This window comes from Cetorhinus maximus, chromosome 3 (genome assembly GCF_964194155.1).
Source record: "Cetorhinus maximus chromosome 3, sCetMax3.hap1.1, whole genome shotgun sequence".
Taxonomy (NCBI): domain Eukaryota; kingdom Metazoa; phylum Chordata; class Chondrichthyes; order Lamniformes; family Cetorhinidae; genus Cetorhinus; species Cetorhinus maximus.
In genome coordinates this window covers 50,216,483-50,232,776 of record NC_135881.1, presented here as the reverse complement: position 1 = coordinate 50,232,776, position 16,294 = coordinate 50,216,483, and the positions used below count along the sequence as shown (strand labels likewise).

At 41.9% G+C, this 16,294-nt stretch overlaps 1 protein-coding gene across 7 annotated transcripts in view; it reads left to right on the top strand.

Annotated features, from left to right (window-relative positions):
• Positions 1–16,294, top strand: part of LOC144678302 (sickle tail protein-like) — a 599,821-nt gene that overhangs the window by 241,418 nt on the left and 342,109 nt on the right. The window contains exon 1 of one of the 7 annotated variants that reach the window (XM_078538144.1): positions 8,030–8,280. The exons of the other annotated variants lie outside the window; for them this stretch is intronic. Within the exon in view, the coding sequence (XP_078394270.1) occupies positions 8,214–8,280 (67 nt within the window). The 5' untranslated portion in view covers positions 8,030–8,213. Of the gene's footprint in view, positions 1–8,029; positions 8,281–16,294 lie in introns of those variants that run through there. 7 annotated transcript variants of the gene reach the window in all.

The following is a 16,294-nucleotide window of genomic DNA, read 5'->3' as shown; positions in this document are numbered from 1 at the left end:
CATTCCTAAAAATGAGGTGTCAACCTGGTGAAGCTATAACACAGGGCTACTTACATGCCAGACAGCATAAGCAGCAAGTGATAGACAGAGCTAAGTGATTCCACAACCAATGGATCAGACCTAAGCTCTGCAGTTCTGCCACATCCAGTCGTGAATGGTGGTGGAAAATTAAATAACTCACTGAAGGAGGATGCTTCACAAATATCCCCATCCCCAATAATGGGGAAGCCTGGCACATCAGTGCAAAAGATAAGGCTGAAGCATTTGCTACCATCTTCATCCAGAAGTGCCAAGTGGATGATCCATCTCAGCCTCCTCCAGAGGTCCCCAGTATCACAGATGCCAGACTTCAGCCAATTCAATTCATTCCACATGATATCAAGAAATGGCTGAAGGTACTGGATAGTGCAAAGGCTATGGGCCCTGGAAATATTCCAGCAATAGTGCTGAAGACTTGTGCTCCGGAACTTGCCGTGCCCTGAGCCAAGCTGTTCCAGTACAGCTACAACACTGGCATCTGCCTGGCTATGTGGAAAATTGTCCAGGCTTGTCCTGTACACAAAAAGCAGGACAAATCCAACCTGACCAATTACCGCCCCATTAGTCTACTCTCCATCATCAGTAAAGTAATGGAAGGGGTCATCAACAGTGCTATCAAGTGGCACTTGCTTAGCAATCACCTGCTACTGACGCCCAGTTTGGGTGTTGCCAGGGCCACTCAGCTCCTGACCTCATTACAGCCTTGGGCATCCGCCCTCACACCTTCTTCTCCCTCCCAGAAACATGATAGGGTCCCCCTTGTCCACATTTATCATCCCACCAGCCTCCACATTCAAAGGATCATCCTCTGCCATTTCCGCCAAGTCCAGCATGATGCCACCACCAAACACATCTTCCCTTCACCCCCCCGGCGGCATTCCGCAGGGATCGTTCCCTCCGGGACACCCTGGTCCACTCCTCCATCACCCCCTACACCTCAACCCCTTCCCACGGCACCTTCCCATGCAACCGCAGAAGGTGCAACACCTGCCCCTCTCCTCACCGTCCAAGGGCCCAAACACACCTTTCAAGTGAAGCAGCATTTCACTTGCACTTCCCTCAATTTAGTCTACTGCATTCGTTGCACCCAATGCGGTTTCCTCTACATTGGAGAGACCAAAAGCAGACTGGGTGACCGCTTTGCAGAACACCTTTGGTCTGTCCGCAGGCATTACCCAGACCTCCCTGTCGCTTGCCATTTCAACACTCCACCCTGCTCTCATGCCCACATGTCCGTCCTTGGCTTGCTGCATTGTTCCAGTGAAGCTCAACGCAAACTGGAGGAACAGCACCTCATCTTCCGACTGGGCACTTTACAGCCTTCCGGATTGAATATTGAGTTCAACAATTTTAGATCATGAACTCTCTGCTCCTTCCACACCCCTTTTCCGTTCCCCCCCCCGCCTTTTTTTCCCAATAATTTATAAAAAATTTTCTTTTCCTACCTATTTCCATGATTTTTAAATGTATTTCCATCCATTGTTTTATCTCTACCTTTGATTCCTTCACCCCACCCCCACTAGGGCTATCTGTACCTTGCTCGTCCTGCTTTCTACCCTTAATTAGCACATTCCTTAGATAATATCACCACCTTCAACACCTCTTTGTCCTTTTGTCTGTGACATCTTTTGGTTATCTCCACCTATCACTGGCCCTCTATCCAGCTCTACTTGTTCCCCCCGCCCCCCCCCAATTGAACCAGCTTATATTTCACCTCTCTTCTATTTTTACTTAGTTCTGTTGAAGGGTCATTCGGACTTAAAACGTTAACTGTGCTCCTCTCTGCAGATGCTGCCAGACCTGCTGAGTTTTTCCAGGTATTTTTGTTTTTGTTTTGGTTCAAACATGGACAAAAAAGCTAAAATCCCAAGGTGAGGTGAGAGTGACTGCCCTTGACATCAAGGCAGCATTTGACTGAGTGTGCATCAAGGAGCCCTAACAAAACTGGAGTCAACGGGAATCAGAGGAAAAACTCTCCACTGGTTGGAGTCATACCTAACACAAAGGAAGATGGTTGTGGTTGTTGGGGGTCAGTCATCTCAGCTCTAAGACATGACTGCAGGTGTTCCTCAGGGTAGTGTCTTCGGCCCAACCATCTTCAGCTGCTTCATCAATGACCTTCCTTCCATCATATGGTCAGAAGTGGGGATGTTCACTGATGATTGCACAATGTTCAGCACCATTCACGACTCCTCAGGTACTGAAGCAGCCTATGTCCAAATGTAGCAAGACCCAGACAATACCCAGGCTTAGGCTGACAAGTAGCAAGCAACATTCGCACTACACAAGTGCTAGGCAATGACCATCTCCAACAAGAGAGATTCTAGCCATCGCTCCTTGATGGTCAATGGCATTATCATCACTAAACCCCCCACTATCAACATCCTTGGGGTTACCATTGACCAGAAACTGAACTGGACTAGTCATATAAATACTGTGGCTACAAGGGCAGGTCAGAGGCTAGGAATCTTGCAACGCGTAACTCACCTCCTGACTCCCCAAAGCCTGTCCACCATTTACAATGTGCAAGTCAGGAGTGTGATGGAATACTCTCCACTTGCCTGGATGAGTGCAGCTCCCACAACACTCAAGAAGCTTGACACCATAAAGGACAAAGCAGTCTGCATGATTGGCACCACATCCACAAATATTCACACTCTCCACCAGCAACGCACGGTAGCAGCAGTGTGTACCATCTACAAAATGCACTGCAGGAATTCACCAAGGCTCCTTAGACAGCACCTTCCAAACCCGCAGCCACTACCATCTAGAAGGACAAGGGCAGCAGATAGATGGGAACACCACCACCTAGAAGTTCCCCTGCAAGTCGCTCACCATCCTGACTTGGAAATGTATCGTCATTCTTTCATTGCTACTGGGTCCTAACAGCAATGTAGGTACCTACACCACATGGACTGCAGTGGTTCAAGAAGGAAGCTCACTACCACCTTCTCAAGGGAAACTAGGGATGGGCAATGAATGCTGGTTCATCCAGCAAAGCCCACATCCTATGAATGGATTTTTAAAAATGCTCTGATTTGAGCAGCTTGACTGCTGTAATAGTATTATTTCAGGTCATAGTGCATGAATTTATATTATGCAACCTCCTGAGGAAGAATTAAATCTCACTTGATCTTCAGGCAAGCATTAAAATTTAATGACATACAGGACTTGAACATGTGCTTCATCCGTTGTATCTTTAAATATTTAAACTAAGAGGTGATGGAGGAGTTGGAGAGGATAAAAATGAAGAGGAGGCACTAAAGATATTGGCAGCACTCAAAATAGAAAATGTAACTGGTCCAGATGGGATGACGATAGACATTGCTGAGGGAAGTAAGGGTGAAGACCTGGGCCACAACCTTCCAATCCTCCTCAAATGTGGGTGTGGTGCCAGTGGATTGGAGGATTGCAAATGCTATCCCCACTCAAAGAATAGGGGTAAACCTGGTGACTACAGACTCATCAGCCTAATGTTAGTGGAAGGGAAACTTTTAGAGACACCAATCTTAGACAAATAATTGTCCCTTGGAAAAATATGGATTAATGAATAACAACCAGCATGGATTTGCTCAGGGCAAATAATGTTTGACCAGCTTGAATGAGTTTTTGATGAAGTAATGGAGAGGCTTGATGAAGATAATGTGGTTGATGATGTACATATGGAGCAGGAATTTTGCCCCGTATGTGGGAGGAAACAGAAGTTGGTGGGCTGGCAATGATGCACCGCTGGCCGGCGTGCAGTTTGCCGGCAGCATCCTGTCCCTGAGCCATTTTACTGGAGGTCAGATTGGATGCAGAATGACTACCCGCTTGCAAGTGGCGACCGGCTTGTTAAGTTCATTAAGGGGCCAGTTAAAGCATTTGATCTAAAAATTTCGAGTCGGACTGCAGGATCTTGCGCTGTCAGGAGCACTGCAGCTGCTCGGAGTCACAATAAATAACACCCCTAAATGATGCTGGAAGTGGTTAGCAAATTCTGGTATCTTGGGTCCACAGTGGATAGACAATCAGTCTCTTGATGCAGAACTCAGTACACATATAGAGAAAGCAGTTACGATCTTCAGTTGACTCATGAATAACATCAAGTTGACTCTTAGGACCAAGGCCCAGGTTCATGAGGCCTGTGTTCTCAGCTTCTTTTTGTATTGCTGTGAAACCTGGTGACTTACAGCTATCAAGGAAGAAAGTAAGTCGCCGTAGTCCCAGAGGACCATAGGCTGCTCTCCCGTTAGAAAGAGATGACTGATAGTGAGCTTAACCTGAGGGTCACCACCCCTCAGGCAAGGGACGAGGTTGAGAAGGCGGGGACTTCATGGATGACCTCAACCGGTACTGGAATTGAACCCACGCTGTTGGCGTCACTCTGCATCACAAATCAGCCGTCCACCCAACTGGGCCAAGCGACCCCCATGAAAGGGACCTCAACAACTTTCATATTCCCTGTTTGCAGAACACTCAGCTTCCACTGCTCGCTGGGGCAATGAATTCTAAAGATTAGTGACCCACTGAGAGAAGAAATTCCTCCTCATCTTTGTCTTAAGAAGACCCCTTATTTTGAAACTGTGCTCCCATTTCTAGATTCTCTCACGTGAGACCCAACTTGTTTAACCTCTCCTCATAAAACAATCTCTCTATCCCAGGGATCAACATTTAGTGAACCTTCTCTGAACTGCTTCCAATGAAAGTATATCACTCCTTAAATAAAGAGGCCAAAACACAGTACTTCAGATGTGGTGTCACCAATGCCCTGTATGGCTGTAACAAGACTTCCTTACTTTTATATTATATACTCCACCCCCCGTGAAATAAAGGCCAACATTCCATTTGCCTTCCTAATTACTTGCTTTACCTGCATGCTGACTTTTTGTGATTCATGTACGAGGACACCCAGGTCCCTATGTACCACAGCATTCTGCAGTCTCTCCCCATTTAAATAATATTCTGCTTTTCTATTCTTTCCACTGAAATGGACAACCTCACATTTTCAAACATTATACTCCACCTGCCAAATATTTGCCCACTCACTTAATCTATTCATGTCCCTTTGCAGACACTTCCCGTTCTACTTTTATTTCTACTCGAGAGTACTTTACGGGATCTTGAAGGTTCCCTCACTTCTCCTGAGACCTAACCAAAGTGTGCCACCAGGAATTCGCTTTGGTTCTCCTCAGTGTTCCCACTATCTTCCAAGCTGTAAGATTTCTTGGGGTCCTTCCACTAGCATCCAGCTAAGCAACCCTCCAACTCTCCTTAAGCTCCTCATGATTGTGGACACCCCAGCTCAATCATGGGCCTCACACCATTCTTACTTAGTGACTCCAACTCAGAAATGTCCCTGATTTCTGATAGCTCTCTGCTCCTGGTCCATACCTCCTTTATAGCTTCTGGTAGATTCACTCTGTCTGTTTCCAAGCTGTTCCAGCTCCAGATATAAAACTGCCTGTTTTAAAGCTCCGCTCAAGCTGATTAACATGTTTCTATGAGAAAACACACAGATTAAATCCAAAACAAAACCTATTTCCGTAGCAATGTGGCATTCTGGGATGTTCCAGATAGCACTTAAACCCAATTAATTTTACTTCTAAAGCATTGATTTGATTTTGGGACCCACATGAATAACTTAAACCCCTAACAAAAACAGAATTACCTGGAAAAACTCAGCAGGTCTGGCAGAATTGGCGGAGAAGAAAAAGGTTTACATTTCGAGTCCTCATGACCCTTCAACAGAACCATGAGGACTCAAAACGTAAACTTTTTTCTTCTCCACCGATGCTGCCAGACCTGCTGAGTTTTTCCAGGTAATTCTGTTTTTGTTTTGGATTTCCAGCATCCGCAGTTTTTTGTTTTTAACTTAAACCCCTTATGGAGATAGCTGTAGACATTTCGTCTCCGCCAAGGCTCTGAGAGTTAGCCCATTGTTTAGTGTTTTCACACTTCTACCTCTTTAAGTAAACATGGACCATCTTTTGAATGGCTATTATCTTGGGTTTGTTCAACCCAAGAGCTTTTCCTTTACCTTACATTTAATAATTTCAATCCCCAAACTTAAAGTTATACTGCAAAAACATATGAATCATGAAATGAGACATTTTTGCAATTGTAGGCACCTGTCTTTTAGTCCACCTTTTGGTGAGAAGGAAATCATGTGGGGCCACATTTATTCCACTAGTTAGTGTACAGAGTGAGGTTTCTCTGTTCAATCTCTCAGTCTTGCTGTTGACTAACTAGATAAAAAGGGAAAGACCCAAAGCTGCTTAGGGAAATAGCCTTTGACACTGAATCTAAAAAAATAGTGTGAAGGGCCAAAAAAAGTGGATGGTTATAATTTATTAGATCAACCCCATTGTCTTTGCAATTAATTTGCAAATTTTAGGTGATACTTTGTATGGAAAATTAGTTTTATCAGTTTATTAATGTGCCTCTTTCACCTTAAAATGTAGTTACCTTAACACCCTGTGTGCACCCTGATTGAACGAATTTAGAAGATTACAGATGATGCTTGATTTGAACAGACTAATGGGCACTTGTGTGGTGATGAATATTTTGGCCTAGTTTTAATGTGATAGTTGGGTTGGATGTGTAATTGAATGGTAAACCTGATTGGGAAACACAGTGAACTCTGTGAGAATCCACACAAACAAATTTTGTACACATTTTCTGATATTCCTGGGTATGATGAAGGAGAACGTTGATGTCTCCCTGTTAAGAGTCAGGAAACTATCCTGTATATAGGATAGGAAGCTACTGTTTAATGCAACTTTGCATGTGATGGTAGTTTGTTACAGCCTCCACGTACAATGAACGAGTATATGATTTGAGCACTGCTCGGTCCATTAACACTTAATTACTGCTTTGGGACCATGGATAAACTACATATGTAATTTTCAATGTTCAATGATGTCAACCATATGCTTTGATTGCAAAACCACATATTGTTTACATTTTCTAGGAGGAAACCAGCGCCTGCTGGGGGAAGGGATTCTAAAAGAATCTAAAAGAGAAAATTGAACTGAATTTTAAGTAAAGCTTTCATTCCCGCCTGAAATGAATTGGCTTTGCTCTAGTGGGGATTTAAATATGATTGTGTAAAATGCAATTGCTAATATTTAACTCTGTTAAAAACCTAATATAATTTTCATTTCTGAATTTGAATCCACTAGCTTTCCAGTAAGGTCTTCCTTAAAAGGAATCGCATACAGTGGGGAAAAAGGCCACAGCTTGTCACAAAATCACAGAGCAATTAATGATTTAGCTACACACAATGCACAAAGGAAATATTCCCCAAAGTGTATGATTTGACCGGCGTAGTTTTGAATAGCAGTAAATAGTTTTTATGCAGCCAGGGCAATCTGTTCCTGTTAGGTGATTGGTGTCCCTTGAAACAAATGTTCTTTTTGTTTATTCAGGTAAACGATGTTTACTTTTGCATTGTAATCAAGTTATATTTATAATGCAGTTGTATTTAAAGCCAGTTATTCCAGTTGACTGGGAACCAAAGAGATTTTCCATACTTCCCAATCATAAAATAAATATGTTGACACTGCAAGAAACATAGTAACTGTAAAAGAAGAATGCAGTTTGTCTCTTGGTAGGATGAAATAGGGCTAACCACTCATAACGTTGGCTGCAGTTCATACAAAACTTTGCTGTGCAGAAGTTATTTCAATCGACATCATTTGGATGTATTTATGTAATGTAATGTAGCTATGCAATATGCTTAATGCTCAGAACGTCAAACTAATCTTTTATATTGCCTCATTTGTTTTGCAACTTGCTGCAACTAAATGCTTTACTTTATTTATTAACTGGTTTTAAAGAGGGACTTTGTTCTTAAAATTGCAAGACTGAATTGTTGGTCTGTGAGAGGTACTGCTGTGGGAAATTAGGAAAGAGTTGGGTGTGCTGAAAAGACAGACACCTGTTGCACTGCTAACGGAAGGCAGCCCAGGGATTAGTCGACCAGTAGCTTCTTTCAGTAATACTGCAACCTACTATACCACTGAGGGCCATTAGTGTTAAATAAAGGATACTTGTTGCTGCCGATAGCCAGTTTATTTTATACGTCCGCTTGGACAGCTTGCAGAAGTACTATGTTGATAAAGTGCTTGAGAAAAGTAAGCTATGTTTCTGAGGTGTAGGTTTCCGTAAAACATTTGTTCCAGTCTAGAAAAATGGAGGAGAATTCAAACCATGAGCCTGAGGAGTGTCTAAAAGAGCCAGACAGCAGACATGTTATGGGTAAGTAACCAATTCCCTGTATGGATAGACTACTGTACAGTACTATTAGCTATTCTTCTTCTAAGCACCAGAGTTCAACACTACATAAATCCAAAATAGTCTTGAAAAGTACTAGTAGTTTGTTGAATACAGACTCTTGCTGTATGCCTGCATTTGTTTGTTTTGTAGGAAGCTGTCTTAAAATAGCCTGAATGGTGTATGGCATGTTCATGGTGATGTCAGTGTGTAAATTGAGTAACTTGCTCAGTAAATGAGATATTGAGCAGAGGCTGTGCTTCCTAAACTAAAGGAATGTGAGCAGTTGAAGTCCATATTAACTGTTTCATAGCATTCTGTGCATTATGTACTCTGAGAGTGAATGGTGTACAATAGCCAATACTCTGATATATATTTCAAGGTGATAAGATCAGAGTGGATAAATTTCAACTCAAGTAAAAGAGCTCTGACTGAGCTTTATCTGGATAAGTGCTGAAGAATTTGCTTGTGTGTATTGTATGGTGGAGGAGCTGAGATGTTCCATATTGATCTAGTTTGAATTCCTAAAACACTGATGAATCTGATTAAACCTTTAATTTCACATTCCACTCTGAGGCGCTGTCATGTTTTCCATTCTTGCTTTCTTTTTGATGTGCTGGTTGCAGTTTCAGATTTTGGATGAGCTTTAAGTGCAATAACATTCATTGTGTTTTCTAATTCATTCACGGGATATGGGTGATACTGGCAAGAGTGCTCATCCCTAATTGCCTCAGAGAAGGTGGTGGTGAGCTGCTTTCCTGAACTGCTGTAGTACTGTTGGGGAAGGAGTTCCAGGATTTTGACCCAACAGTGATGGAACGATGATATATTTCCAAGTTAAGATGGTGCATGGCTTGAAGGGGAGTTTGCAGGTGGTGGTATTCCATGTGCCTGCTGCCCTCCTTCTGCTGGGTGGTAGAGGTATTGGGTTAGGAAGGTATTGTTAAAGGAGACTTGGCACGTTGCTGCAGTGCATCTTGTAGATGGTGCACACTGCTGCTACTGTGTTGTGGTGGACAGAGTGAATGATTAAGATGTTGGATGAGACACCAATCTAGAGGGCTGCTTTGTCCTGGGTGGTGTTGACTTCTTGAGTGTTGTTGGAACTGCAATGAAACGGTGATGTCAGGATGTGAGTCCTTGCAGCAGAATTCCCAGCCTCTGACCTGCTCTTATAGCCACTGTATTTTGTGGCTTGTCCAGTTAAGTTTCTTGTCAGTGGTGACCCCAGGATGTTGATGGGGGGAGATTTGATGATGGTAATATTGATGAATGTAAAGTGCAGGTGGTTAGATTCTCTCTTGGTGGAGATGGTCATTACTTGACAAATGTGTGGTGTACTCATGAAGAGATTAATATCTATAATGGTATTGGAAATTATTTTTTAAAAATAGAGTTTCATGGTGTCTGTGTCTATGTGTGTGTGCCTTAATTGGATTAAAGCCAGCTGGTCTGGAGGCTTTGATGTATAGAAAGAAGTAGGTTTCAAGTGGTGATTAGATAAACATGGGGAAGTTTAGAAACATAGGTGTCAAGGGGGCAATTTGATTTTTAAATAAAACATTTAAAAGAGTGGGTGAAATCATGCACCTAGCTAGAAGATGCCAAGCTATGTGTTCATTTTTTTCAGCTTACTAATAAAGTTGGTGGAATCAAAGGGTGTTATTGCTTGGCCAGTGATATTACCACTACAGCACCGCCTCACCTAACTGCACATAATGATGAAAGCAAAATACTGCGGAAGCTGGAAATCTAGAACAAAAACAAAAATACCTGGAAAAACTCAGCAGGTCTGACAGCATTTGTGGAGAAGGATACAGTTGACGTTTCAAGTCCGTATGGCCCTGTCCGTATGACCCTTCATCAGAACTAAGACATATAGAATTCTATAGATTCTATATGCCTTAGTTCTGATGATGGGTCATACGGACTCGAAACGTCAACTGTATCCCTCTCCGCAGATGCTGTCAGACCTGCTGAGTTTTTCCAGGCATTTTTGTTTTTGTTGCACATAATTATGGTTGGTTCAGGATTCAAATGTGTTACAGTTCAGAATTCCACTCTTCCAATTCTGGAAAGGTTCCAGTGGATTGGAAAACCGCAAATGTAACACCTCTATTGAAAAAAGAAGGGGGGCAGAAAGCAGAAAACTCTATACCAGCCTATGCCAGTTGGCCTAACATCTATCATAGTGAAAATGCTTGAACCCATTATTAAGGAGGTAATAACAGAACATTTAGAAAATGATGATCCAAGCAGGCAGAGTCACCATGGTTTTGTGAAAGGGAAATAGTGTTTGACAAATTTGTTAGAGTTCACTAAGGTGCCACATAAAAGGTTACTGTGCAAGATAAGAGCTCATGGTGTTGGGAGTGTTATATTAGCACGGATAGAGGATTGGTTAGCTAACAGAAAGCACAGAATCGCGATAATTGGGTCATTTTCGAGTTCGCAAGCTGTAACCAGCGTAGTGCCATGAGGACCAGTGCTGGTGCCTCAACTATTTACAATCCATTTTAATGACTTGGATGAAGCGACCGAGTGTATGGTTGTTAAATTTGCTAATGACACAAAGATAGGTATAAATGCAAGTTGTGAAGAGGACATAGGTTGAGTAAACGGGCAAAAATTTGAAAGATGAAATATAATGTAAGAAAACGTGAGCTGTAACACTTTGGCAGGAAAAATAGAAAGGCAGAACATTATTTAAATGGAGAGAATTTGCAGAAATTTGTGGTACAGAGGGATCTGGGTGTCCTGGCACACGAATCACAAAAAAATAGCATGCAGGTACAGCAAATGTTTGGGAAGGCAAATGGAATGTTGGCCTTTATTGCAAGGGGAATGGTATAAAAGTAGGGAAGAGTTGCTGCAGCGGTACAGGGCCTCAGTGAGACCGCATCTGGGGTACTGTGTACAGCTTTGGTCTTCTTACTTGAGGGATCTCCTTGCATTGGAAGCAGTTCAACGAAGGTTCACTCAGCTGATTCCTGGGATGAAAGCATTGTCTTCTGAGGAGAGGTTGAACAGGTTAGGTCTGGTGCTCATTGGAGTTTAGTCGAATGAGAGATGATCATATTGAAACATAGTTGTGGTGTACAAGATTCTGAGGGGACTTGACAGGGTTGATGCTGGAGGATTGTTCCCTCTATGGGGAGTCTAGGCACAGTTTAAAAATAAGGGGTCTCCCATTTAAGACAGAGATGAGGACGGATTTTTTTTCTCTGAGGGTTATTAGACTTTGGAATTCCCTTCCCCAGAGAGCTGTGGAGGCTGGGTCATTGAATATATTCAAGGCTGAGTAAGACAGATTTTTGATATATAAAGGAGTTAAGGGTTATAGGGGAGCAGACAGGAAAGTGGAGTTAAGACCACTTTCAGATCAGCCATGATGTTATTGAATAGCAGAGCAGGCTCAAGGGGCTGAATGACCTATTCCTGCTCCTATTTCTCATGATCTTAATGGTTCAGTACCGTGCCTGATTATACAAGGTTGATCCATTGGGGCAGGGGTCAGTACAAACATTTTCAGTGTGGTATTTTGTTAATTTTTTGTAGTCATAAAAAAGAAACAACAAATATGATGGGTTCCTAATGAGCATACAGTTATGCCACTGATTGCATTACTGACAACCCTCTCCACAGGCAAAGAAGATGGAGTCTTGCAGAACAGCTTAATTTTATAGCCAGCCACTTCAAGTGCCCTTTGTTGTGCAAGGGATGCTTCAACCAGCCCTTATTTTCCAGTCATCTGACAGCTGGGCTGCATTCATTCTGATTTTTTAAAGCTTTCTGTGGAGGAATTGACTGAAAGTTCACAATGTGCTTTGCTTCTTTTTCTAACTTTTTAATGATCATTGCAATATCAATTGTGTCATGCTGTGTGATTTTGCTGAATTTTTGCCAAGGGACATTGTTAATGGGACATAAGTCTACCAAAGACAAAAACATTCCTGTAGCTATCAGTGAGTTTAAAGATGACCTACAAGCAAAGTTCATTTTAATTGAAACCAGACTCCCAGTTGAAAAGACCAAAACCTGCATTCCATGTGAAACTAAAAGCTCTGATGCCTTGAAATTACTGATCAATAGTCTGCTAGCTTTATCAGCTACATGAAAAGAAAAGATCCTTGAAGGATAAGACTTGAATGATTGTTTTTTTAACTTTCTGTGTGATCCAAACATTTAAGTAATCACATTTTTTAATTCAAATGCCCATAATTAAATGAACACTGTTTTCTTCATTGTTTGAATCCAAACATTAAATCACTTGTCAGACTTTGGCATGCTTGTTGCAGTGCAGATAAGTGGTGCTATGTCAAACAGTTGGTCATTAACTAGATATTTATATGGCAGCCAAATAGGCCTCAGAAGGACATCAGATTGTTCCTTTCAGGCAAACTTCATAATGGACCAATTACACAAAAGGTAAAACAACACATATATTGATGAGATGTGTCACAATTTTTTTGCAAAATCTCTCAATTAAAACAAAGCTGGTCATGCTCATGAATATCTATTTTTCGTTATGAAGCATGGCACTTTCCAGAAATCTTTACTGATTTCTATGAAACAAGAAGGAAGACTTGCATTTATATAGCACCTTTCGCTGGCTCAGGGTGTCCCAAAGAGCTTTACAGTCAACAAAATACCTTGAAGTATAGTCACTGTTGTAATGTGTGAAACACAGCAGCCAATGTTTTGCAAAGCTTTTAGTATTTGTGAATTCTCATGAGATGGAGTAGAGATCCAACAACAACTTACATTTATATAGCACCTTCAACTTAGTAAAGCATCCCAAGGCTCTTCACAGGAACATTATAAATTTGACACTGAGCCGCATAAGCTGATATTAGGGCAGACAACCAAAAGCTTTTTAAAAATTATTTCATGGGATGTGAGTGCTGCTGGCACAGCCAGAAATTGTTGCTCATTGCTAATTGCCCTTGAGAAGGTGCTTTCTTGCACCGCTGCTGTCCACCTGGTGTAGGCACACTGAGAATGCTGTTACGAAGGGAGTTCCAGGATTTTGGTCAAAGAAGGTGGTTTTAAGGGGCATTTCAAAGGAGGAAAGCAAGGTAGAGAGATTTAGAGAGGGAATTCCTGAGCTTAGGGCCATGACAACTGTAGGCATGGCCACCCAAGATGGAGCAATGAAAATTGGGGATGCTCAAGAGGCCAGAATTGGAAGAGTGCATATATCTCAGAGGGTTGTACAGCTGGAGGAGATTACAAAGATAGGGAGGGATAAGGCCGTGGAGGAATTTAAAAACAAGGTTGAGAATTTTAAAATTGAGACATTGTGCAACTGGGAACCATTGTAGGCCAGCGAACACAGGGGCGATGGGTCAACAGGATGGTCTGAGTTAGGACACAGGCAGCAGAGTTTTTGGAGGATCTCAATAATGAAGAGGTTACGATGGGGAGGCTGGCCAGGAGTGCATTCGAGTAGTGAAGTCTGGAGGTAACAAAGACCATAAGACCATAAAATGTAGGAGCAGAAGTAGGTCATTCGGTCCATTCGAGTCTGCTCCACCATTCAATGAGATCATGGCTGATCTGATAATCCTCAATTTCACTTTCCTGCCTTTCCCCCATAACCCTTGATTTCCTTACTGTTTAAAAATCTGTCTATCTCATCCTTGAAGATACTTAAATGACCCAGCCTCTACAGCCCTCTGCGGTAAAGAATTCCACAGATTGACTGCACTCTGAGAGAAGAAATTCCTCCTCATCTCTGCCTTAAATGGGTGACCCCTTACTCTGAGATTATGCCTCCTGGTCCTAGACTCTCCACAAGGGGAACAACCTCTCAGCATCTCCCCTGTCAAGTCCCCTAAGAATCTTACATGTTTCAACAAGGTCGCCTCTCAGTCTTCTAAACTCCAATGTGTGCAGGCCCAACCTACTCAACCTCTCCTCATAAGAAAATCCCTCCATACCTGGGATCAACCTAATGAACCTTCTCTGGTCTGCGTCCAATGCCAGTTTATCTTTCCTTTGATAAGGGAACCAAAACTGTTCAGAGTATTCTAGGTGTGGTCTAACTAGTGCCTTGTATAGTTTTGGCAAGACTTCCCTATTTTTATACCCCATTCCCTTTGAAAAGAAGGCCAACATTCCATTTGCCTTCTCTATTACCTGTTGAACTTGTATGCTAACTTTTTGTGATTCATGCACGAGGATGCCCAAATCCCTCTGTGCTGTATCTTTCTGCAGTCTTTCTCCATTTAAATACTATTCAGCTCCTCCTCTTCCTGCCAAAGTGCATAACCTCATATTTTCCCACATTATATTCCATCTGCCACGTTTTTGCCCACTCACTTAACCTGTTGATATCCCTCTGTAGACTCTTTGTGCCATCCCCATCACTTGCCTTCCCACCTATTTTTGTGTCATCCTTAAACTTAGCGATAGTACATTCACTTCCTTCATCCAAGTCATTAATATATATTGGGCACGGATATAGTTTTCAACAGCAGATGTGCTGAGGCAGGGTCAGAGCTTGGTGATGTTGCAGAGGTGAAATTAGGCAGTCTTAGTTATGACACGGATATGTGATCAGAAGCTCATTTCCTGGATCAAATATTGGACCAATGTTGCAAACAGTCTAATGCAGCGTCAGCTGCTTGCCAGGGAGAATGATGGAGTTAGTGTCAAGAAGGGAGTTTAGAATGGGGACCGAAAGCCATTGCTTCAGTCTTCTCAATATTTAATTGATGAAAATCTTTGTTCCTCCAATACTTGATGTCAGACAAGCAGTCTGACAATTTAAAGACAGTGGAGGGAGTCAAGAGAGGTGATGGTGAAGTAAAATTGAATTTCAAGTAGATGAAAAATAGGAGAGGGCCAATGAGTGATCCTTGGAGGACACCAGAGGTAACCATGCAGGAGACAGAAGAGAAGCCATTACTAGTGGTTCTCTAGCTCCAATTAGATAGGTAAGAATAGAACCAGGCGATTGTAGTCCTACCTAACTGGATGATGGTAGGGAGATGTTGGAGGAGGATGGTCAATCTTTCAAAATCTTCAGGCAGGTCGAGAAACATGATGGGGGATAGTTTATCTTTGACACAGTCATATAATATGTCACTTATGTCTTTGACATGAGTTGTTTCAGTACTGTGGTCAAGATGGAGATCTTAATTGGAGGGTTTCAAACATGGCATTCTGGGAAATGTGAGCATGGATTTGGGAGGTGAGAACATGTTCAAGAACTTTGAAGAGAAAAGGGCAACAAGTGCTACATTACTTATATGTAATATATTAAATGTTTTATATATTTAATATACGGTACATGATATGTAATTGCAAAATATACATTACTGACTGGAAAGAAAAATTTGCAATAGTCCAGTAGGTGGTGCACCAAACCACCTTTGGAAGGTTGGGTCAAAGATGTTTCATGCTGGCCATGTGGTACTTGGGAGTTTGGTAATGTTTGGGCCTCAGAATGGAAGTGTTCTATTTCCTGAACACTTGATTGTTATATAAAAAAAGTGATTTAAGAAATACATAAGCATGTATCATGCATTTTCAGTTGTGTTTTAACCTGCATAATAAGGGTCAATGTGCAGTTGGTGTAACTGGATGTTTTCATTAACAGTTTGTTTTTCTGTGTTGCTGAATCTGCATTGAAAAGCATCATGATCCAGACAACATTTTTATATTTTCCAATTAAGTTGAGTTGGAAAGTTGAAAATGCTGGGATCTTCTCAAGAATTATATGTTATCTCTGCCTAATAAATATAAAATATAACTGCTTGATCTGATCTGAACACCGATTTAGTTCTAATATCAGTATTTGTGAAGTTGACTTGTGCTTGCAAGGAGCATTTCACACCTCCTTCTCATAAGTAATTATTTGGTTAGACATCTATTTTTAGACCCTTTGGTTCTGGTGTGAATTAGACAAGGATTCAAGTTTGAATAAATAAGTGCGATCTTGGTAGTTGCACTCTAGAGTCCAATGGCATACTTTTTGCATCAGCAGGTTTCA